Source organism: Dermochelys coriacea, chromosome 3, assembly GCF_009764565.3.
Source record: "Dermochelys coriacea isolate rDerCor1 chromosome 3, rDerCor1.pri.v4, whole genome shotgun sequence".
In the NCBI taxonomy this organism is placed as follows: domain Eukaryota; kingdom Metazoa; phylum Chordata; order Testudines; family Dermochelyidae; genus Dermochelys; species Dermochelys coriacea.
This window is the reverse complement of record NC_050070.1, coordinates 118,432,066-118,455,848: the sequence shown is the minus strand read 5'-3', so window position 1 is coordinate 118,455,848 and position 23,783 is coordinate 118,432,066. Positions and strand designations below refer to the sequence as shown.

General features: G+C 41.0%; 1 protein-coding gene across 9 annotated transcripts in view; it reads left to right on the top strand.

Annotated features, from left to right (window-relative positions):
* Positions 1 to 23,783, top strand: part of IPCEF1 (interaction protein for cytohesin exchange factors 1) — a 135,581-nt gene that overhangs the window by 93,333 nt on the left and 18,465 nt on the right. For 7 of the 9 annotated variants that reach the window (XM_043511225.1, XM_038395779.2, XM_038395780.2 and 4 more), the window contains 5 exons: positions 33 to 106; positions 3,406 to 3,477; positions 5,818 to 5,879; positions 10,174 to 10,265; positions 17,659 to 18,031. In XM_043511225.1, coding sequence (XP_043367160.1) covers positions 33 to 106; positions 3,406 to 3,477; positions 5,818 to 5,879; positions 10,174 to 10,265; positions 17,659 to 18,031 — 673 coding nt within the window. The remainder of the gene's footprint in view (positions 1 to 32; positions 107 to 3,405; positions 3,478 to 5,817; positions 5,880 to 10,173; positions 10,266 to 17,658; positions 18,032 to 23,783) is intronic. The other 2 variants (XM_043511229.1, XM_043511230.1) reach the window with 1 other exon arrangement.

Genomic DNA, 23,783 nt, shown 5'->3' with positions numbered 1-23,783 from the left:
TGGGTTAATTCTGGTGACGTATTTTGTTGCAGGCAGAGAAAGCTGAAGGATTCATCAACCTGCCAGACTTCACTGTGGACCGAGCGAGTGAATGCAAGAAAAAGTAGTAAGTTTGTCACTCAGCCCCATGCTTGGCTAAATAAAGATTTTACATGCCAAAAGCTACATTTGAATTTGATGGAGGTCAATGAAAAGAGATGGAGGTCAGAAATGGCATGAATAGACTATCTGAAGAACTTCTGAGTTTCTTACTTTCACCATGACTGGGCTTAACTTTTGTGCAAAGAATAGCTAGTGTTGTGTGTTTCACATTGCCTGGAAAATTATTATTATTATTTTATTACTATTATTACTTTATTTTGTTTTGTTTTATTTTCCTGCTATGCCTTTTGCTCACTACTCCTCCTGTGTATTGCTGCCCTATCTGGACTGAGCAGCTAGCCTTCCACGGAGAACCCTGGCATGGGATTTATGCAGTTTTAGGAGCTGTGGAAAGTGAATTTGGTGCACCCGTGTAAAGATAAAATCTCTGGTATGCAGAGTCATAATACTCTATTAAACAACAAATATGACTTTATGCCAAGGGCTTTCTTCCAAGTAGTGTCCAAATGAGAATACTCTTGATTAGCTACCTTTTCTTAACTGGGAGGGTTAATAATGATATAAACAATATTACTGTGTATTAACAGGGATTATTCCTTAGATTAGATTACTGCAATGAATTCTTTGGGACATGTTTGAGGATCACACAGAATCTCTGCTTTTCAGGACATGACAGCTTACTTACTTAGCAGCATAAACTGTTTAATTTAGTACTACAGTTAGGGACAGGCGACCCCGGTGACTGCCTAGAGTGCCAGCCTTGGGGGGCACTAGGCTCAAGATGCTGTTTTTGTTGTTAGCAACAAAAGGGAAAATAGAATGTTGGAAGTAAAATGTTTCAGGTATTCTGTATGTGCAATCACTTTTCGCTAACCTGCTGGAATGTTCTTTGCAGAATCTTGTGAGACCTTCCAGACTTTCTGAGAACTACATTTTCCTTGAACCTCCTAGAATGCTGTCAGCCATGCTATATAAGGGGAGGGGCATCAGCAGTCAGTCAGTGAGATATAAGAACAAAGTGAAGTGAAATGAGAGCCCAGCACTAGGGTAACCTTCTTAGACTGTCACCTAATGTAACACTATTTAATACTGGTCCACTCTGTTGGTGCACAGTTCAATTTCTCGATATTAGTATATTTCAGTTATTCTTAAAAATTAAAATATTTCTATAAGATTTGAGGAAACAATTTTTTTCTTATTTGCTTTCATATGGCATGAATAAATACAGATTTACAGATCCTAGCGTGAAAATTTATCATCTTATATGACAGGGATAAGTCATGTATGCAAATCATGCATCAAAGTCATGAAAAGGGCTACAAATGCAATAAAAATAAGGTATTCAAAATTTTAACAAATGGAAGGGGTGGGGGTGCCAGAGATGCTCCTTGCCTGGGGCACCATTTTATCTAGGGCTGGCCCCAGCCACCATGCTCCATACACTGCACTGGCTTCCAGATGCTTCTAAATGCAGTTCAAGGATTTGGTTTTTAATCTATAAAACATTACATGGTTTTATCCTGGCTTTTAAGAGAATGCCTTCTCCCGGTGCTCTATCCCCACATTTTTCTTAAGGCATGCTTGCTGGAAGGCCTGTTACTTGAATTCTTGAGGAACAGAGGCAAAATGTTCTGAGTATGAGAGTCTGTGGCTCCAGAGTTCCCTGTTGGTTTCTCAGAGCCCTTGTTTGCTGAGCCACATAACACGTAGCAAGTGTTGACTGTTGCCTTTGGCTTCAATGGACCATTTGCTATGCTAAGCCTGATAGATAGTGTTTGCAAATGAGGGGTGCAGGTGCCTAAAGTTAGGGGCTCAAGTATGAAATGTTCAATTGTAAATCACGGGATGTGTTTACATTCCCTGACTGGATGACTGAAACTCTTAGAATGAGGATTCCTCTGCGAATACTCTTATTTGCAAATTCAGTGTTTGCTTTCTGTGGATATTCTCAAATTAATTTCCAACTGGTTGTTTCAGTGATAATTTCTGACAGAAACTGGTTTGGTAGAATATTTGCAATAAAACAACACAAAAAGGCTGCAAACAGTCAATGAATTCATCTAAAAATTGGAATGAATGTTACCAGAAACTTTTGAAGTTTTCTCCCAGTACTAATTATCATATATGGGGGACCTGCTATGATCTTATTTTCAAAATGCAGAAATTAGCATAATTTGCTTTATTATTTAAATTATGTGATAACAATAATCTCCTTTCTAGAGTTTGGTGCATATAATTAGAAAGCTACCTAATAACATGTAGGAAGAAGAGCATATAAAGTTGTGCCCTTTCAAAAATGGTGAGGTGTCTTAAATGAAAAAATCATAGGTATTTTGAGAAAAGGTGCCCCATGATCTGCTTCGGCTGCCTGAAATCCTCTAGTTACCCACAGAACAGAGATAAAATTGGCTGTAGAAGTGTAAATTTCTTCTGTTTTAACTTACCAGTGTGTTTCAACTAGCTAGTTCAGTCTCCGTTGCAGTACGGTCCTTCATTGTAGCTGCCACTTATTGACGGAGTTGATGATGGTCTTTATGTAGCTACTTGCCTGCAGTATTTGGACTGAGTTCAATTCATTTTATATAAGCCACTAAACAACCATTGAATAGAATCAATTTTCAATTCAGTCCCGTGGGCAGATTCCAGTCCCATTGGCCCTCCAGTCCTTCACTAGAAGGCAACTTTATTACTTTTCTGAAACAGGCTGACTTTCTTTTTGCAGGGGTAACTGAACAGAGGTGAATTGAGATGGATTTTTGGCATGTGAGCATCCAGAATTGGAAACTTTTTTCTTTAGCTGGCACATCTTTCTTGTGATACTTTAGCGCTGATTCCCAAGCATGTACCATTGTTGGTTTGTTAGAGGGCAAATTATAATATTTATTTTCACAAGTATCTTTTTTACTCCCTTCTCTTCATCAAAAAGGTGTACAAATCAGGAGGACATAAAATGATGCTAATAGACTAGAAATACATCTATTTTTTTCCTTCTGAAAATGTCTTTTCAGTACTAGAAAACCTTTTATCTATCTTGACCCAATGTTCTTTGTATCTTTGCTAAAATGACAGATCTATAAAATTCCACTAAAAATGGCACCAAATTTTGAGGAAAGAAATACATTTCTTAATGGATAACTTGGTCTGCATTAATAGAATGGGATGTACAAAGGTGTTTTGCTTTGGATAATTTGCTCTCACAATTTCATTGTTTTTTCCTACCTAAAATAACTTTTCCCCTCTCTCTCTCTCTCTCTCTCTGTATGTGTGCGTTGTTGTTGTTGTTGTTGTTGTTTTTTCTTGAAGTGCTATTAAGGTCAGCCACCCACAGATCAAGACATTTTATTTTGCAGCAGAGAATGTGGAGGAAATGAATAGGTAAGTAACAGCAACTTCTCTATCCTTGTCCACCGTCTTAGAACCATTGCTTTGTTTGCATGTTGGTTCTTTAGTTGTCAAGTAGTAGTTTGTGATTCAAGAGTATTCTTGGACTGCTGTTTTTGTTTTTTCGTGCTGATGGAGTGGTTATCTGCCAGGTAAATGTAAGATAAAACACCCTGCTCTAGTGGTGGCTATTTAAAAACATGTCAATTTAAATAAGATATTATGGAGTGGCAATATTTGCTCCATAGTTAAGGTTAAGTTAGGATCCAATTATAAGGCCAATGTTCAATAAGCCTGCGAATGTTTCATAAAAATAAATCAATGTTCCTGAAGTTCTCATAAATCAGCAAATCCACAAAGCTTAACTCTGACCCTTGAATTTAGGCCTTTAAAATATGATGTGTATTGTGAATTATGAATTGTCTGACAAATTTTAATGTGTATTATATAATACAAACTGAAATTTCTTATACAACCTTACAGAGTAAGTTACAGTACAACAGGGCATACACTAATTTAATATTGGCCTTGATTTTTTAAGCCATAATGAAATTTACTTAACAACTGCAGTTTGCAGAAAATCTTCCTTGAGGATGGAGTGAGACACCCCTGTAGAGGGCCAGAGTTAATCTTTGTGGATTTGCTGATTTATGAGAACTTAATTTCTCAGTGTGGTATTAATACTGATGTTTTCCATGGAAATGTATTGTATATAAAAATCACACATGCATAAAACTAGAGTGAGCAGTATCTGCCTTCTTGGTCCCAATCCTAAAACTGTTTACATTTCTGAGTAGTCCCACTGAACTCGTTGGGACTATTCATGCATGTAAAGTTACTCATGTACATAAATGTTTATAGGAGCAGGACCTTTGTTTGTAACTCTTACAGGCATCCATCCATTAAACCACTAATGGGTTTATTCAGGAAGTAGTTTGCTTCATTTATTTAGTACATGTGCTAGAAGATAGCAGATAGCTGCATGCATTTACCACTGTGCACTTTACACTCCTATATGATGGTAATCTTTTAAATCTGGATTTTTTTTTGACCTATCCATTCTGTTTGAAATACTAAGAATTCTTTTTTACTTTCATTTCTATTAATCTTCATTGAGTAAGGTCAAGGTCCTTAATAAACTGGAGCCAAAATTCATTCTCCACTTTTACAGGAATGACAATCCGTAATCTTTAGTTGTTATGCACATCTATACTTCATACAGTGATCAGGAGGAGGTGGACCCAATCCTACTCCTACTGAAGTTTATTGGCAAATTTCCCAGTGACCTCAATGGGAACAAGATCAGACATGGTCATCTAATTGTTGTATAACTAGTTCCCAGAGGCCGAGTAGACCTAGAGATTGGTCTGAAGAGGAGGGTGAATGAATTTTTGAGCAGGTAATATCTTACATACTATAGCACCTTACAGTTCAAAGGATCCAAATGGTTTATAAATTGAAAAGATACACAAACTATAACCAGGTGTCACTTCATGCACTAAGAAAACACAGCCCTCTAGAGAAGGTGGGAAATGCAGCAGCTGTTAAAAGCATGCAGCAATGCTACCTAACTGTTTAGAACAAAAAATGAAGAATGCTATATAAAACTGGGGATGTAAGGGGACATAGAACATAACTTACCTAATTTTAAATTTGGTCAGGAAGCCTGAGTTAAAGGACCTACTCTTACAAAGTATGCCATTATCTGTTAAGAGCATAAGATTGTGTAACTGTGAGGAATAAATAATTTGTTACACTATCTTAAATAATTAAGTCACGGGTTCAGATACCCGTGTATGGAAGCAGTTTAAAAATAGAGGGATTTCTAAATAGCCTTATTGTTCCTTAACCTGTGAGGTGAGGAGTACATATCTCCTTGGGAGGTGCTTGAATGCTCCTCAACTTCCTTTGAAATCAAAGGGAGTAGCAGGTATTCAGCACCCTTTAAGGAGAGTCTGCACTACAGGGGGGCTCACCTTGAGCTGCGCTGCTGTAGCACTGTGGAAGGAGTTATTTCATTGCTGTAGTAAATCCACCTCTGCAAGAGGCAGTGGGTAGGTTGATAGAAGAATTCTTCCATCAACCTAGTGGTGTTTACACTGGATCTTATGTCAGCTTAACTACATTGCAGAGGGCAAGAAATTTTTTAACCCAACTTGTAGTGTAGACCAGCTCTGAATCCCTCAGGAAGTTTAAACTGAGGATGAAAGAAAAAAAATACTGGTGGTGATAATAAAAGATAGGAAGATCACTGTTTCTGAAGACTGTCAGAGGTGTTGCAGGGTAGAATACAAATATCCCTAAAAATGTGCTTGCTTTCTGTTTATAACATAGGTGGCTAAATAAACTGGTGCTAGCTGTAATTCCTCAGGCATCCAATGGAAAGAATGAAGAAGGTATGTCCACATCACAATTTTTGCATGGAACGATTTCATTTTTTTTACACAGTGAGATTTTTGCTACAATTCATTTCATATCAACTCTGTTCTTTTTAAACTTTGTTTGTGACTCATTAGCTGTTGCATGTTTCACTAGCACCAAAAAGCCAGTTGTGCCCTGAAATATCTGATTTCCATATCAACCAAGGCACAACAATTAACTGTCTGACAACTGTGGAATTTATGATTTAAAAGAGTTTCCATTATTTATTCATTAATACAGTACAATATGTGTAGATGGTGCTTTAGAGATATAAAATAGCAGGTCCCTGTACCCAAGGAGTTTACAGCCTAAATGGCTCACTCTATTTGTGTTTATGAGCACCAAAGAACTCTGATACAATCTTCTCTTTAGGCCGGGAGGGGAACCTACAGGCTGTGGGCCAGATCTGGCCCGTTGCTTGATTTCATCTGGCTCGTGGCTAGTCTTGGGGCTCCGGGCCTGTAGCCCCGAGCCTCAACGCCCCACCCCATGGGGCTGGAGCTGTGAGCACTGGCTTTCCCTGTTGTAGGTGGGAAGCCCTGAGGCTCCGTGCCCCCCTGCGGGGATGTATGTGGCCCGTGATTGATTTTTTTATGTGGGTCAATAGCCCGTGCATAGACACTGAGTTTCTAATTTGTTGGGGGGTGCTCCCCCCAGCTCTGCCCAGGCGCTGTCCCCACTCCACCCCTTCCCCCAAGACTCCACCCCTGCCCTGCTTCTTCCCATCCCCGCTCCGCCCCTTCCCGGCCTGTTACCTGCCTCTTCCCGCCCCTTACCTGCCCAGTTCTGCCCCCTCCCCCGAGCGCTCCACCTTTGCTCCTCTCCTCCCCACTCAGAGCCTCCTGATGCCATGAAACAGCGGATCAGCAGAAGGTGGTAGGCACTGGGAAGGAGGAGGTAGTGCTGATCGGTGGGTCCAACCAGCAGGCAGGAGGCGCTGGGGGAGGGGGAGGTTCTGATAGGGAGGCTGCTGGTAGGTGCTCCGCACCCACCATTTTTTTTCGTGGGTGCTCCAGCACCGGAACACCCAGGAGTTGGTGCCTATGGGCCCATGATAGTAAAAAGGTTAACCGCCCCTGCTTTAGATCCTCTGCTATCTCTGTGAATGGGGACATAGCTCATACAAAGGACTCATTCATACAGTGCTAGTGTTAACTTTGCTGAGCTTGTTCAGTGCCATATGGAGTGGTATTACAAGCTGTTTGTGCTGATAGAAATCACTGGTGATGATAACTTGAGGTGCCTGGAGAATCAGGATGCCTCACTGTCTCCTTTGTTTTGACTGGGATCCAGTTCATTTCCCCTTCCTTCTCTTTAATAGAAACCTCTATTTGCTGGTCCACTAGCTTTCTCCAGAAACTTGCCATTTGTGGATATGTTCCCTAGTGCCTCTTCATCCTCTCACCCCGGTGTTAGAGCAGAGTGGTTTGTAGAGTAGGTGGCAGGGAACCCAGTCTGATAATTTTACCAGAGGAGGAAAGGGGTCCAGCTTTGCTTGAGCTGTTTAGAGAAGCAGCAAAATGGCTGATTGAAAGATAATGACAATAATTTGACTGGCAACCTCTCAGTATTATGAAAACAAACAGGAGCTTAAAAATGAAAGTTCCAGGAAGTACAGTATGCTGGTTGTCTTTGGAGAAATAGCTGAAGCAAGAGAAGAGTTAGGAAAATAAGAAGCAATTAAAATTAGGAAAGTCAACTGAGCTTAATGGGAACTATGTAAGCAGATGAGAGAGCTCCTGTCCTGAGAAACTCTACCCAGCTAACCTCTTCAGCAGGTGACCAAGTTACCAGCACTTCATCATCAGAACAAACTTAACTTCTTCAAGTATTGCCCAAACTTTTAAAAGCTGACACCCCGCACCGCTGTTTTCAGGAAAATGCACTCCTCCCCATCTCCTGCTCTATACTCCTGATGCATGTGTGTGTGTGTGTGTGTGTGTGTGTGTGTGTGTGTGTGTGTTGTTAAAGGTTTATCCATCTTCCTCCCATTAGCTAAGTGTGCACACCTCACATTTTGGGAAAATGCTGACATAGCCTAAGGACATGCTACAGTTTCCAGTATTGTAAGTCTTTCCTGAGTGCCACACATCTTAACTATTCAAGGAGCTCTTAGATTCCCACTCTTGGATTCCTGCTATTTTGGGGGGAGACTGAGGGGAATGGTTCCTGTGTATTTAGTCCCTCCTTCAATCAGTTTCCAAAATCAGAAATCAGATACTGATTTTACTTTTTGGATGTCATGTGTGTGAATAAAAGAAAAGCCGCAGAAAGAATATTTTATTTATTAATCAATAGTTCCTTTGATTTCTTAAATGTTTCTACTGGCATAAAATTTCAATCTGTTATTCTAAATATGACTTTAAAATATGTAGCTGGCCAAAGTTTGCAATAAACAAAACCATAGCTATGTTAAAAATAACTAAAATAATCCTCTAGTTCTGCCAATAATAAAATGAGAACATGTGCAAAACTACACAAAACCTGGCAAATCCCCTGACTATCATTTCATCAGCATCTTTGTGACATCTTTCTTTTGTTTAAAATCTGCACATCAGAGCTTTTTGCTGACAGGTAAATTATTAGAACTAAAAAAGTGACCCACACAGTTTTCCATATATAAAAGAAGGGGGAAAAAGTACAACCAATAATTTATCTGAAAGATATGATAATTGATTGTTACCAAATGGTGATGCTGCACACTTGTATGGTGCCATAAAATCCAAAAACCACAAAATGCTTCATGAACATAAAAATAGAAACCTCACAAACTCCCTGTAAGCGATGTCAAAAATAGCAAGGTGGTATTGCTACTGCTGTTTAACAGCACATAGTAATATTGTGCAACAGCTTAGAAGAGGAAGTGAAGAATACTGGTTCCAATTGAAACCACAGGAACAGTCCGTACCTCAATCTGCCAACACCCACTGATGTTGTCGTCATTACACTTTGCTTAACTGATTCTTGCTAACCGCACAGTGGCTCAGTTCAGATCAGATGTCCAGGTGCAGAGTATGTGTGTACTCTGTCGCACATGGTATGTGGTACGGGAAAGCATTTAAATAGACTGAAGTCTCTCAGATAAACACTTGCTCCGAGTTTAAATCTCCAGTGCTGGTGGCTGCTACTGAGGGATTTAATCCAGTGGAAGCAGTGTTTCCCAGTGGTTTTCAGCAGGGCCCTGGGAGTTAGGACCAACAGCATGCTGATTTCCTTTGTCACCTTTGCTATTTTAAGCTCTATGTCTCAATTTCTCGGTCTGTAAAAGAGTATAACTGGATTAGAACCTATACCATGTTTATGAATGCTTTGTTTGTTTAATCTAGTTTTTAAAAAAAACCCTCCCAAGTGGCAGCAGTGAATACTTCCACTAACTCCCCTACTATTTTCCTTTATATTCATATTGTTGTCCCTCTGCTGAGCAGTAGCAGATGTTGGGGCCTTTCAGGTCTTTCTCGCTGGAGTTAAAAATAGTGAGGTGGAATCTGACTGCATTCTTAGTGCAACTTGTTTGTTTGACCCTATGTACATCAATCCTAGAATGAAGATGGTCACAAACAGTATGCAGGCAGGTTTTAGAGTAGCAGCCGTGTTAGTCTGTATTCAGAAAAAGAAAAGGAGTACTTGTGGCACCTTAGAGACTAACAAATTTATTAGAGCATAAGCTTTCGTGAGCTACAGCTCACTTCATCGGATGCATTCTAAGGTGCCACAAGTACTCCTTCAATATGCAGGCAATCACCCTCTTCCAGGAATCTTGTCCAAAACACCAATGCCTCCTTCCCCGGGAGCAACTCTGCCCCAGGAATTGACACGAGATAGAGAGACTAAGGAAGGGAACAAACTTTCCTACTGCTTCCCACAGCTTCCTCAAAATTGCAAAACCAACAACGCAGCATTTTTGCAGACTGAAAACTGCTCACATGCCAAGAAAAGGAACTAGTAAAATCGTCTATGGCAGTGCCATCTAATGACTCCTGCCATAACGATAACATTGGAATAAAAATACATTTCAAAACAAGTTGTCATAAAATAGCAATGAAGAGACACTGCTGTAGGAGACATTAAGACCATGGGTTTTGGCCTTCAGACCAAAATACATAGGACTGGAAGAGACCTCTTGGGTCACTGAGTGCAGTTCCCTGCAATCGGAGGCAACTCCATCATATAATTGAATATAATCATATAATGATCTTCAGCTGCTGAGCAGCTAGAAGGAATAAATAGGTGTCTATTTATTTTTTGTTTCATTTTACTCTTTTTTCCTAGAATGCTATAGTGAGAGTGAACATGAAGATACAGAAATAGCAGGAGAGACTCCACCCCCTCCTTACACAGAACAGCCACCTCCTCCTCATTTGGTATGTATTACAGTAATTAGCTTGTTTCCAATTGCTAAACTGATGGCACAAATGTCATCACACCCTCTTCAAAAGGTGCAAGTCTGACTAATAATTTAAAATAAGGGCTGTAAGCATTTATTTAATCTGCCTGTGAAATATGGATGTTCTTATTTTGCTGCACCCTTCTCCTCCCTCCTTTCCTTCCTGGTGACAGTTCACACTAATATATCATCCTTCTCCATGATAGTGCACTGAGAACTGAACACATGGATGAAATGACTAATTTGCGTGCTAAATCAAAAGTTATCATTTTAGAATGAAAGTTGGAGGGCACTACCCTGCCCTCATTTAAATCCCTCCCAAAGAGACTCTTCTGTGATACTGAAAAGAGTCTAGCTCATAGTCACCCAACATATCAATTTTTATCTACTTATCTCATGAGTAAGCTTCTCATTAGCATGGAAGGAGGGGGTTTGGTGTTGAGAGAGGGACCTAAAACCATTGGAACTCAAGTCTGTGTGTGTGTGTGTGTGTGTTATATTTAGAAAATAAAAACCAGCAGGATCTTATTCAGGGGATAAGGCAATATGCCATGTTTATTGTGAATACAAGTTCTGCAAGGTTGTTGTTACAGTTAGCAGCCTAGAAGCTGCTCGTGCCAAGTCACTGGCCAGGCAGCCTGGACACGAGGATGGAGCAGGGCCTTGTCAGATGCGCATCCGATGCCCCTGGAAGTTGGTTGCAGAACCAGACCCAAAGACCCCAGTCTTTAGGATCTGTTTTTATAGGCATTCATCCTCATACAAGTCTATGGGGTTTGCCTCATCATGCTGGTCTCGCATTTGAAGTGAAAATCAATCACGCAGATGGCACAGCAATAATGACTTGTTATCTTGTTTTCTGATTCTTTGTGACCCCCTCCTCCCCCCCCGTCCTTGGGGTGGTTGTGGGTGGATTCCGGTGTGCCCTCAGGGTTATCAGGCTATTTCACCCAGTGCATTTTTCAGCCAAACGGTCCTGGGTAGTTGTTTTTTTTATTTTAAGGCTGGCACCTTAACCTTTTATTGTTTATTTAAACATGCATTCGCAATTACATTTTATTTTACTTAACATATTTTTTATTACATTTACATTTTATTACCTATTTATTTTTTACCATGACTATTTTAAAATAATTGGGCATGACAGACTTTAATAAGCCCATTCATACCACTTGTTACATATGAAAAGAGAACAATCAAGATAAGAATGCAAGAGTGGGGGTTAACAAATTTTATTTCTGAATTTCGGAAAACAGATTTGTAACAACAGCTGTCCTTAATGGTTATTTTATTACTTTAGAACAGATTTCTGTTTCAGGATGTTCTCCTATAATTAACACAGACCTTGTGAACTGAAAGGCATGTTTCAGTTAGCACAAACCCAGCACACTGAGAGACACATTTCTTTCTAATGGTCAGGCAAAATTTGGGGTCTGTTCTGGAATTATTCATTTTTACATTTTTCCATAACATAAATGTATTAATTATTACTTTAACTCAGTGTGTGTGTGTGAGAGAGAGAGAGAGAGAGAGAGAGAGAGAGAGAGAGAGGTGAATGGAGGGAGGAGGATGTCATGTGACAACGATAAAAAATCACTTTCTTCTAACATTGAACAGGCAAACGATTGGAAGAAGGAAAAAAAGTACTATTACTAAAGCTAGGCTGGTTGTCTCTTTCTTTCTGTTTCCCCATAGAGCTTCTGTCTAGAATATTCCCCAGTTTCCTTCTGCCTGGCTTTTGATATAGATTAAAGTAAATCGCTCTTGGGTGAGGGGAAAAGAACATAAAAACAAAAATCAGTCAAATCAACACCTGCCATTAGTTATTTATCACCTTCCTTGCATGTTGCAGCACTTTGCCCCACCCCCTCCTTTCTCTTTATCTTTTTAGACTCTTTAAGGGTATCTCTCCACTGCAGTGAAAAACTTGTGGCTGGCCCAGGCCAACTGACTTGGGCTTGCAGGGCTCAGGCTAAGGGGCTGTTTAATGGCCAGTGTCAACGTTTGGGCTCGGGCTCGGGCTGGAGCCTGAGCCCAAACGTTGACACTGCAACTAATGCCTGGTGCTGATTTGTCTGATTTTTGTTTTTATGTTCCCTTCCCCTCACCCAGGAGCCATTTACTTTAATCTATAACAGAAGCCTGGCAGAAGGGAATATTCTAAACAGAAGGTCTAGTTATACATTTTTATCTACTTATCTCATGTGTAAGGAGGGGGTTCAGATGGAGAGGGACCTACAATCTTTGGAGCTGAAGTGAACATGTGTGTGTGTCTTACATTATGTCTTACTTTGTGTTTGGAAAGTGCCTAGCATGTTTTGGGCACTAGTGCAACCTAAATAATCCACCCCAGGCCAGTAATAAATGAAAGTTGTTAATATCAAAAAGGAGTGCAGTGACATGTGAAATAAACTGGTCTTATTTCCAGTTCCTACTAAACAGGTGTCCACATCACAATAAATTTGAGCGTGGTTGGTACTAAAAGGCTCCCATATTGATTTTTCCTAAGCAAAAAGTCAAATACTAAATACTCCCTCACCTATAGAGGTAGTTCTTCCTGAATACGTTGAGGCACATGGGTTAGTCAGTGAAGCTTGCACTGTAGTTGTGAGTACTGTTCTGTGGATAAAAAGAGAATATGTCTGCAGGAATGTCTGTCTGGCACTCTGCATCAGAGCTAAATTTGCTTTTATAAAGTTAGGATTATGTGTCACACGCTCACTTATTTCCCCTTCTGTTTCAGTCAGATAAATTAATCTGCACTTCCTCTCCTAAAACTGTTGTCTAATGTTAAACACTATAAAACAACCCACCTGGCACTCCTGGAACATGTATTGTTCACTGGCACGTAAAATTCAAGATTCTTTATTTCCTGTGCTAACTGAAAGTTAAATGTGGTCTAGAGGCTATAAATAGCAGAGAGAATGAAAACCTTAAAGACTCTGCTCAAAGATTTATGCTGGGTCAAAGGCTAGTAATGAATAAAGTATCTTGAATTTTATACTGCAGTGAATCATTGTCTTAAGAGTGCCAGCATAAAAGCAAATGGGTTGTTACAACACTTTGTAGCTGCCCTTCCCTTATGTTGATCTTGAGTTTTTAATTGAATATCTCTGCATTTCTCCATAAGTGGGTTTAATCATGTACTATTTTTAATATTCTCTTTCTGGCATGCCAGAAACTTGCCACTCCATTACTGCAAAGGCCATCACTGGGTGTCTCCTTCCCATATGTTCTTCTGTTGTATGTAAAATCCACTGCATCAGGAGTAAGGCTGGCTTTAAGATTTTAGCAAGGCAGAGGAGCGGGAGGGGTGTAAGCAAGATGGACGTTGTGAGGACTCGCATTTCCTTGATCTCTCCCCTCATCAAGCTCCTCTTTCCTTTCTTCCACCCTCTTCCCTCTTTAGCTTTCATCTCCCCACCCTCACATCACCTTCCTGATGGAAACAAGCCTATTATCCACTAAGCACCCAGACTTTTTTTAGAACTGGTCAGTAGGCAGTGCACTAGTTGGCACAGGTCGGTCCTACCCACAGCTTTCTTCAACTACTAGTCACAGCTAGCAGAGCGCACTCAGACACCAGCAGACCTGATTTAATGTCATATCAAAGTCCTCCTTGGCCAAAATTTCATAAATCACCAGAGGCAGCTGTTGGAGCAGCAGAGCCACTGGACAAATGAACAGCATGTCTCATACTGGGGTAATGTTTGAAATGGAGCAGTTGGTTTTGGGAAGGTATGTGAAGTAATGCTTTTGATGTGTGCCTTGAATAAAGAATTTTTGTGCTATAAATCTCTGACGTTTGCCAGACTTTGGATGCGTTTGTATGAAAAATCTGCTCTTTTGGACACACCCAGGGTTGGAATCCATACCTTAGTTGCATACTTTCTAATTTTTATTAGAAGTAACATTTATCTTAGGAACACAAACCCATGTCAAAAGTGATACACTTGGGAGCCTAAATCTTTCCGACTTTCAATGACATTTAGGCCCCCAAGTGTCTGTCACTTTTGAAAATGGGACTTATGCTTCTGAGGGTATGTCTACACAAGAGCTGGAAGGTGTAAATTCGATTGAGCCAGCGCACTAGGAATTATCGTAGCCCTGGTGGTGCTAACAGCAGGAGGAGCTAGCCACCCTGAGTCTGAGCCCATCCAAGGCCATAGGTACGTACTTGGTCAGAGCTAGCACAGGTATGTCTCCTCAAGCTGGACTATATACTTCAAACTTTAGAATCACTTAGGCTCTCTTGAAAATGATGGCTTCTCAGGCAGGAAGGTCCCAATCTACTTGAGGCTTTAAAGATCAAAACTAGCATCTTAAACTCTCTCCAGACACCAATAGGCAGCCAGTTCAGTTCATGGTGTCTGTTAGGGTAGTGAGGATTGAGCTGTACTCCCAGTATAAAGTTTCAGCTGCTTCTTTGTAGTCCTCTAACCAAAAATCAGTTCGATAGTTTAAAAACAAAACATGAATGGTCATAAGTCTACTATGTGTAGTAGTGCTCCTGGGTATCTGTAAAAATAAAATAAAATAAAATATTAAAAACAAGTCCTTTTGGACATTTGTAGGACAAAAACTGTTGCTGCCCATGTGTGTTAGGTTTCCCCACATGTGAGTGTATTTATTGCTCCCAAACAGCAGCAGCTACCTTGAGATAATAGACTGCAGAGGTCCCAAGAGGACAGTTAAGGGGTTTCATGTCAGTAATTTCTCTGTAAAAGAGGCCCTAAAGACTCATCGATCTCTAGTGGGATCCTTAGGATTGCCTTGGTCAAACATCTGCTTTTAAAAATGTCTCTAAAATGAAGATTTACTAGTATATGGAAGATTGCAATAGCTCCAAAGCAACCACTATGGTAAGTTAGGTAAATACTGGATATCTTTAAAATAAATAAATAGAGAGAGAGAGAGAGAGAGAGGTAGAAGAGTTTTTTCCTCTATCTCCCCCTCATCTTTTTTCTCTGTAATACAAAATGAAAAGAAAAAGAGTCCTTCACACAGATGCAAAGTTTACATATCATTAAGGCTTTTCTTTTACATATGTAAATTCCAAATTTTTCTTTCCTGATTTTTGAGCATTTAAAATCAGAACATTAACATCACATTGGCATTCATTTTTATGTTTTATTTGTACTGCTTTGGGGTACAAATACTTGGCCAGTGTCTCTCCTTGACTTAAATATTAGGGAAGAGAAACCCCCCTGATTTGCTTATTGTCAGATTTATTTCTTGGGATACCATGAGGAACTTCTGATTCTAGCAGATGAAATTTATGACCGTGTAAATAATTTAAATTCTGTAAGCAGCTGGGTTAGGTTCAAGAGCTCTGAAAAAAACGTTTTTAATATAGTTACCAGAATGCAGTCAGTGCTACAAGCAGGGTCCCAGGATTAGAGCTGGATGAAATTTTTTGGATTGACCTTTTTTTTATCGAAATATGCAGATGTGGGTTGGCCAAAACATTTCACAAATTCTTGTTAAAGTCAGTGAATTGTTTCTGTCAAAACAAAAAAAGAAAATATTTTGGAAATGTCAAAATAAATCCTTTTGTCATTATCAGAACGGAACATTTCAGAGTTGGGGCTAGATTCAGAAAGGGATTTACTCACCATTCACAAAATTGGAGCTAGTGGAGGTGTCAGTGCCCTCATGTGAGAAATGGGAGGACCAGGTTCAAACCCCTACTCTGTAGCTGGCACTGGACCCTGGGCATCAATCTTCCCAGATGAGTACCTGAACCATTAGTGTCATTCCTATTCTCTTTCTCTGGCCCAATGAATATTTTATACAAAGTGGAACAGTAGAGATGGAGAGAGACCCACTCCAGAATAGCCTAGTGGTTAAGTCGCTCACCTGGGAGAGGGAAGGTCTGAGTTTCAAATATCTGCTCCAGAGAGGGAATTTCAACCTGGATCTCTCCCCATCCCTGGGAAGTGCCCTAGCTACCAGGCTACTGGATATAAGGGCACTGCCAGGGATGACCTGTGCCTGCCAATAGTGGGGGGACAGAGGAAGGGCAGCCAGTGTCAGCAGTGTTACTGAGCATGGTCAGTACAACCCAAGATGCAAATGAGGGGGCATGTAGCCCCCCATGCGTCACCTTTGCCCCCCCTCCAGTTTTGTGAATCTAGTCCTTCATTTTCTTTTATTAAAAATACCCAAACAAAACATTTTGTTTGACATGAAATAATTTTTTTTCAACTTTTTTGATTCACTGAGAATTCTGAAAAATTTCAGTTTCTATTCCACCCAAACTGATATATTTTTTTTAATTTTTCAGACCAGCCAGTGACTGAAAAATCAGTTACTCACATAGCTCTATCCAGGATTTTTTTTTTTTAATCAACTCTCCTTGTCTGCTGCAAAAGATTAGTGATTACACCCCAGGAAGAAACTGTGCTTCATTTCCCTCCCACCAGCTTTAAAAGGAAATAGTGAATTGCAAAAGCTGGTACAGCATAATATAAAATGTTATATTTGGTTTTTAGATATGCTGTTAATCTATGGATCATTAGTGTATTGTTAATAGGTATAATAGAATGGCCCTTTATCTAAGGATATGAGTATGCATTATGTTTGTCATGCCTAGTCACGAGGTTTCCCAACTTCAACCTTTTTCCATGCTCCCAGTTTTGATATTCTCTCTTCTGATCATTACAGATATCTCTCCTATTTTAGGAACTCAGTGGGACATAGTTTGCTCCCCAGAGGAATGCCTCCTACTCGTCATTGCATAGATTAGCTCCCTCATCGGGCACACCCTCTCCTGGTAGTGCCTCTCCTGGCCTTGTCTCCACTTGTAGACCCACCCCAGTCCAGGAACTGCAGCACCCTTTGTATGACTTAGCCCTCCGGCTGTGTCACTATCCATGTTTTTCCCCTTCTGGGAGGGGAAGTATCTCCCAGTTCTATAGTCCAGCCACTTCCCCAATGGTGAGTGGGGAGGATCTACGCCCACCCACTATTCTGGGTCCTGTCCCAGGGACCCTATAGACAGAAGCTTCCTGCTGCCTCGCCTTAACTGCTCTGGCAATATTGCTTCAATTCCCTGAGCCACTTCCCCACAGTCTCAGCACCTTCTTCACCTCTTCTCGGGGCTTACAGCTAGCACGTAAGGCCTTAGCTGATATTTGAAAGCCCATATGCTAACATTTTCAAAAGAGAATGTGCACTCTGTGGTGTGTGTAAGTATGTATGGGGAGAAGTTGTTGATTTGTGACCATGCACGTCTTTTCATACTTTGAAAATGTGGGAAACTTAGTGCAAAACTATATATATAGTTATCTCCTATTTCATGGGCCATTATAATAAGAAAATAAAAGTTGGATAACTATTTTCCCCCCTCAATTTGTTCCGGAAAACAGGCTCAGCAGCAGCCCTTGTTGATCTCACCTCAATCAAGTGAAGCATCCTGTTCTCTGTCCTCCCTGGAAAGCACCATGAAGTCACAATGTTCCTCATCTTCCTTGCTAGCCAAAATGGCTCATCCGGAGAGACAGTCTTGGCTTGACATAGTTAACATGGAAGAGGTTGATCAGCCTTTATCCTTCTGTGTCCAGATTCATGCTGATGATCATCCAACGGCAGACTGTAGTGAAATGGCAGAAAGCCGGCTTCTCAGATCTAATAATGGATCTCAGAACTCTTTATTAAGTGAAGAGACACATTCATCAGACAGCAGCAGGGATCGCCTAACTGTGCCAGAGGATTTGATAGGAGCGAGGACACTATCCAAAGGTAAGCATGTCAGAGAGGCATCTCTCTGCAGGACTATAGAACATGAATTCTGCATTTTCCTCTCTTCTTTTTAATTTTTCTTTGAATAACTTGCCAGTGGAGTGTGATTGATGAGAGAATGTCTGTACAGTGCATTGAGTATATAAACTGCTGTCACGGCTGGGTTGTGGGCAGCCAGATCTAGTGGTCAGAGCTAGAATCCACAGTCATGAAACAAGAGTCAAGAGTCAGGCCAGGTCAGGATACTGGGAGATCAGAAGCAGGAGACAAACCTGAGATCAGAACCACAAGTCAGATGCCAGGAGTCAAGCTGAGTTGGGATGCCAGAAAGTCAAGCTGGAGGAGTGGGAGTGGGAAGCACACAGCAAAGAGCAGGGTGGATCTCAGTTGTTCAGACAGCTTTCTGTTCCTGCTGCTGGCTTAAGTCAGGCCAGTGGGACTCCACCAATAGGACCTCAGGGGTGGAACCTCAAATAGGGGCTGGGCTTCATGAGTCCTGGGTAAACAGTTGTCAGCAGGCTGCCAAGGGGTGGATTGGAGCATGGTTGCTCCTGTGAACCCTGTGGGCCAATGTTCAAGGCCTGTGGGTTATGACATCATCTCCTCTCCTAGGGGTGCCCTCTGGGTGACATGGGTCCAAGTTTCTCAGAGTGGCTCCTATGAAAGACCTGAACCAGGGCAGGAGCGTGAATGTTCTCAGCTTGCTCTCAGGTGCATTCCTCTGGGCCGTAACCTTCCCAATCAAATCAGGTACCACAATTTACACTGCTTGACTTTGGAATCAAGGACTTTGTGGACAATGTATTCCTCCTGATCTTGTACTTGTACTGGTAGGAGTGGTGATGGGAGTCTATGGGGAAATGTGTTCTCAGTGTAGGGTTTTATGAGTGAGACATGAAATACAAAGTGGACTCAAGGGATTGAGGGAGTTGGAGCTCAAAGATGACCTGTTTAATTTGTCACCAAATCTGGTATGGGCCAAGGAACCTGTGGTCTAGTTTCTGAGAGGATCTGTTTGTCTTTCTATAGAAATTCATATCTTTTGTCCTACAGAATAGGTAGAGCCTTATTGCTTATGCTGATCCATATGCCTTTTGTAGTCCTCCTTCTCCTCTTCTTGGGTGTGATGAATGTGTTGTACTAGGTCTGAGGCCAATGAAAGGGAATGTGGATGTTGATAGTTGTGGGTGAAATCAGGGGTGGGACCCATAGTTGACAAAGAAGGGGCTGTGGCCTATGGTTGCATGGTCTGCATTATTATACAGGAACTAAGCATTTGGTGATAGTGTAGACCAGTCATCCGGGTGATGGTTGGTGTAGCATCATAGGTATTGTTCTAGGATCTGGTTGATTCTTTGGCTATTTGACTGAGGATTGTAGACAGAGGACAGGTGCACATTGACCCCTAATAGATGTAGGACCTAGTGACAGAAGCAGGCAGTGAACTGGAGCCCCTGATAAGAGGTGACATGATCTGGGAGGCCATGAAGATAGACTACATTGTTTAGCCAGAGCCGGCAAAGGGTAAACCAAAGTAGGAATTGAAGTGGGACATTTTGGAAAAGCAATCCACCATTGTCAGAATGGTCATGAAACCACTGGATTCTGATAGTTCTACCACAAAGTCCAAGGAAATGGCCTTCCAGGGCTGAGATGGGGTGTCCAGAGGTCGGAGGAGACCATAGGCTTTCTGACATGGAATCATGGTGCAGGCACATGTCTGGCAGTAAGCAACAAAGGTCCCTATTGTGGGGTGCATACAGGGCCACCAGAAGTACTGGATGTTAATTGTTTTATGTCACCCCAAGTGTCCTTCCTGGTAGGTGTCTTGGCACAGTTGAAGAACAGCCACTCTGGAAGGTCCAGGGGGAACATAGATGTGGTCCTTGACAAACATGATCCCCTCCTGGGTGTCATGTTTTTCTCAGTCAGTAATGGCCATCTCGTATGGTGGAACTCCAGAGACAGAGGAAGCGTGGATGAGCATCAGCAGGTCCTGGCAGTGGGTCACGTGAATGTGAGCTGGTTCTGGACTAGGGCCTTGTGGGTTAGAGCTATATCTTTTGGGACAAGGTGTCAGCTTTGCTGTTTCTAGTTCCAGGGAGGTAAGTCCAGGTAAAGTTGAATTGGGAAAAGAATAGGGCCCACTGGAGTTGTCTTTGGTTTATGGCCTTGGCCCTGCGCTGTACTCGAGGTTCTTGAGCTCAGTAAATACATGGCCTGGATGATGGAGCCCTTCCAAGTAGTGACACCACTGTTCAAAGGCAGTGTTAATGCCAAGAGCTCTATGTTCAAGATCCCATAGTTTCGCTCAGGTGGGGTAAGCTTCCTTAAATAGTAGGTGATGGGGTGCAATATTTGCTTGGTTCCATGCCTCTGGGAGAGGACTGCCCCAATCGCTCAGAGGTTGCTATTCAAATCTTTGTAGCTGTACCTTTTTTGCTTAATATACACTACTGTGATATAATCAGTTATTTTGACAATTACTTGTATTACTAAGATTTAGCATATACAGTATAGTTGTAGCCATGTCAGTTCCAAGGTATTAGAGAGATAAAGTGGGTGAGATAATATCTTTTATTGGACCAGCTTGTCTCTTTCACCAACAGAAGTTGGTCCAATAAAAGAAATTACCTCACCCACCTTGTCTCTAAGATTTAGCATGATAATGAATAGACACAAGGATATATAATAAACTAGGAATACAATTTTTCAGAATCAAATCTTACTAAGATAACACAATACCAACCTCTAAAAACGATGAAGAAAATCTGTGAACCTTTTGGTATAATTGTCTTGTGAAGTTATAAAGGTCCCATTGGAACACTGGTTTAAAATGGCTGAACATATTTTGGAAAAAAGGAATGTTTCCTCCCCCTCCCTCATTGTCTAGCTGGCAGCTGTCAAAAAAGGCAGAGTGCTTGCAGACTGATCCCTGGCTATCGAAGGTCTGTGATGGAACTCCAGAAATAGATAACTTCAACAGCATAGTCACTATGGAAACTGAATAACCATGTTTGCTTGTGTGCATCATAACCACTACTGAGTAATCCAATTACATACTGTACACGTATTTCTCTCCTTTATTTGGTTGGGAGTGGGGGTTTGGGTGGAGGAGAGGGTGAGGGCGGAGAGTGAAAGCTTTTTACTGTAGCAGATTTGGGTGGGGGTGAAGTCTCAGTGGCAGATAAATTTCATGGTGTTTCAGCTATGAGATTTGAGAAAATCAGGGATTCAGCTTGAGATGAGCATATTGGAAAGAATATAATGCTGGTTCTGAGGCTCATTAAGCAGGACATTCCTACTCCAGATAGCTAATAGTGATGTGTCTGAACCCTGTGAAGTACAATTAGCAAGCCCAGGCAAGCCAGATGTAAAAATACTCTATTCAGAGCAAGCAACAACAGAACAAAAGGACTGTTTTAATCAGTGAAACAAATATACCATGGCTTGAAGATTTGTTAATGCAATCAGTATTGGTTCTTCCCTGTACTTGTCTGCACTCCTGCACTCTCTTAGGCCTAGTCTACACTCGGGGGGTGGGATCTATCTAAGTTACTCAACTTCAGCTACGTGAATAATGTAGCTGAAGTCAACGTACTTAGATCTATTTAACATGGTGTCTTCATTGTGGTAAGTCGACTGCTGATGCTCCCCCGTTGATTCTGTCTGCGCCTCTTGCTCCAGTGGAAAGGACAGCGCTTGCTGGTTGATTTATCACGTCTTCACTAGATGTGATAAATCGACCTCTGCTGGATCAATCGCTCCAGAGGTAAGTGTAGACATGCCCCTACATACCCCTCTGCCTCTGAGATAGGATGTAAGGGGCAAGGTCCCAGCTTATATTGCTGCTCCTTGAAGGCCCAATACTTCTATTGCCTAATGGCCTTAACCATTGTAACCAGAACAATTATACAGTTGTTTAATACTCTGGCTTTGACACATTCAGCTCCATGCACTTGCCTCCTTCTTCACTCTTGAGGGGAGAGAAATAACCTGTCACACAATCTGCTTTGAGGCCTTTGGCAAGGAAAGTACCAGAATGGAATTTCTAACATGGTGGCATGTAGGACCTAGGTGAAAGGTTGCCAGAACTGATGAATTCTTTGGTTACCACAACCGGGGGAAAAGGATCTACATAGGGAAAATCCTGACCTACGCGGAGGGAGGAGTATCTCTGACTTTATAGGAAGGGGCTGTGTAGGAAAGAAGGGGGCCTGGTGGGTAAAGGGTTCCATAACCCAAAATGAGACTTTCCAAGCCCAACATCAGGTTAGTTGTATATACACAGCTTGTTTGTCTTCAGCTGAGTTTAGCCTCATGTTTTGCCATTTGCTATGAGGATTATGTGCACCATTGATGACTGTATATGTGAAGAAAAAAAAACTGGGACAAAAATAGATTTAAACGGTTATTTTAAACCTCAGGGAATGTTCAACACTAAACAAGGAATTTTGTTTTACTGATATACTGGCAAGACAAAATGAAACGCAGCAACCCCAGTTTTAAAAAAAATGTTCTGCTGCAAAGAAAACCAACTGTATAATAATGAGCTGATAAAAATAGGAACAAGCAACAGTAAATTTATGAAATACAATCCTAGCTACACCAGCAGAGTCCCTACTATGTGATGCACCTTAGGAGACAGAATTCAGTAGATCCAAAACCATACAGTGGATCATAGGGAAACATCATGTTTAAGAAGTAACGTTGTATGGACACAGGAAAATGGAAATGAAACAAACCCATTCTGACTTTTTAAAATGGCTATGTTCTTACGATAAGCAAAGGATTCCGTTAAATGTTCAGACTCGAGTTATTATTCAAACTGAAATGCTGAACGCGTTGAGACTTGCACAGCGCTTTTAAATAGTAGTAGTCGTATTAAATCCACTGTGCTGTATTTTGAGGAAGGTTCAGATATTGTAGAAATGAGTGTGATACAAAACCCTAGATAAGAGAGAAGACAGAGGGGACTATTTTCTGTAGAGAGACATAACAGGTTTCTCACTCTGAAATAGGAAGTTGATTCCATTATCTGCTTTTTATAGAAATTAATATTGCAGGATTGTTGCTTGCTGCACATAAGACAAAGGAATCAAAACTCCATCTGGCATAAAGAAACAGAGAAGTAAACATCAGTCAGTTAAGAATATAAACAAGTATCTGACTACGTGCTCTGTATCCAGGAATTTCTCTTACCTCCTCCCTGGCAGCAAGATACACTCAATAGCCAATCCCTATAATTTTTATTTATTTTGGCAACTGTTGGAATGAATTGCCTGATTATGACCACCACCACAAATAACAACAACAAAGAAAGAAAGGAAGCAGAAGATATTGAAATATTACTACAAGAGAATGGGAACATTTATATATATTTATATAGGTTTCTTCTACAACAGCAATAACATCCTTCTTCCTGAGGATTTACGACCAGCTGAGGTTAATGGCCTAAAGCTTAAGGCAAGAAATTCTTCCAGCGAATGATTCTCATGATGGTTCTTCTGTTGTTTCATTTTAGACAGTAACATTTGATGATCTGTCACATGCTTATAATTAGAGATGGTGCAAAACTGGAGCCTGTTCTTCAAACTCCTTGAACTTTAGCAGGGGTGGCTTTGTGGGAAAGAATTTGTTAATGAGATCTGGATCTGAACAATTCCTGGTTTTCAGAGTTGACATTCTCTTCCCTTAGTTTAACCCAGCTCTGCTAATAATGCCATGGACCAGATTCAATAGTATGCCTTGA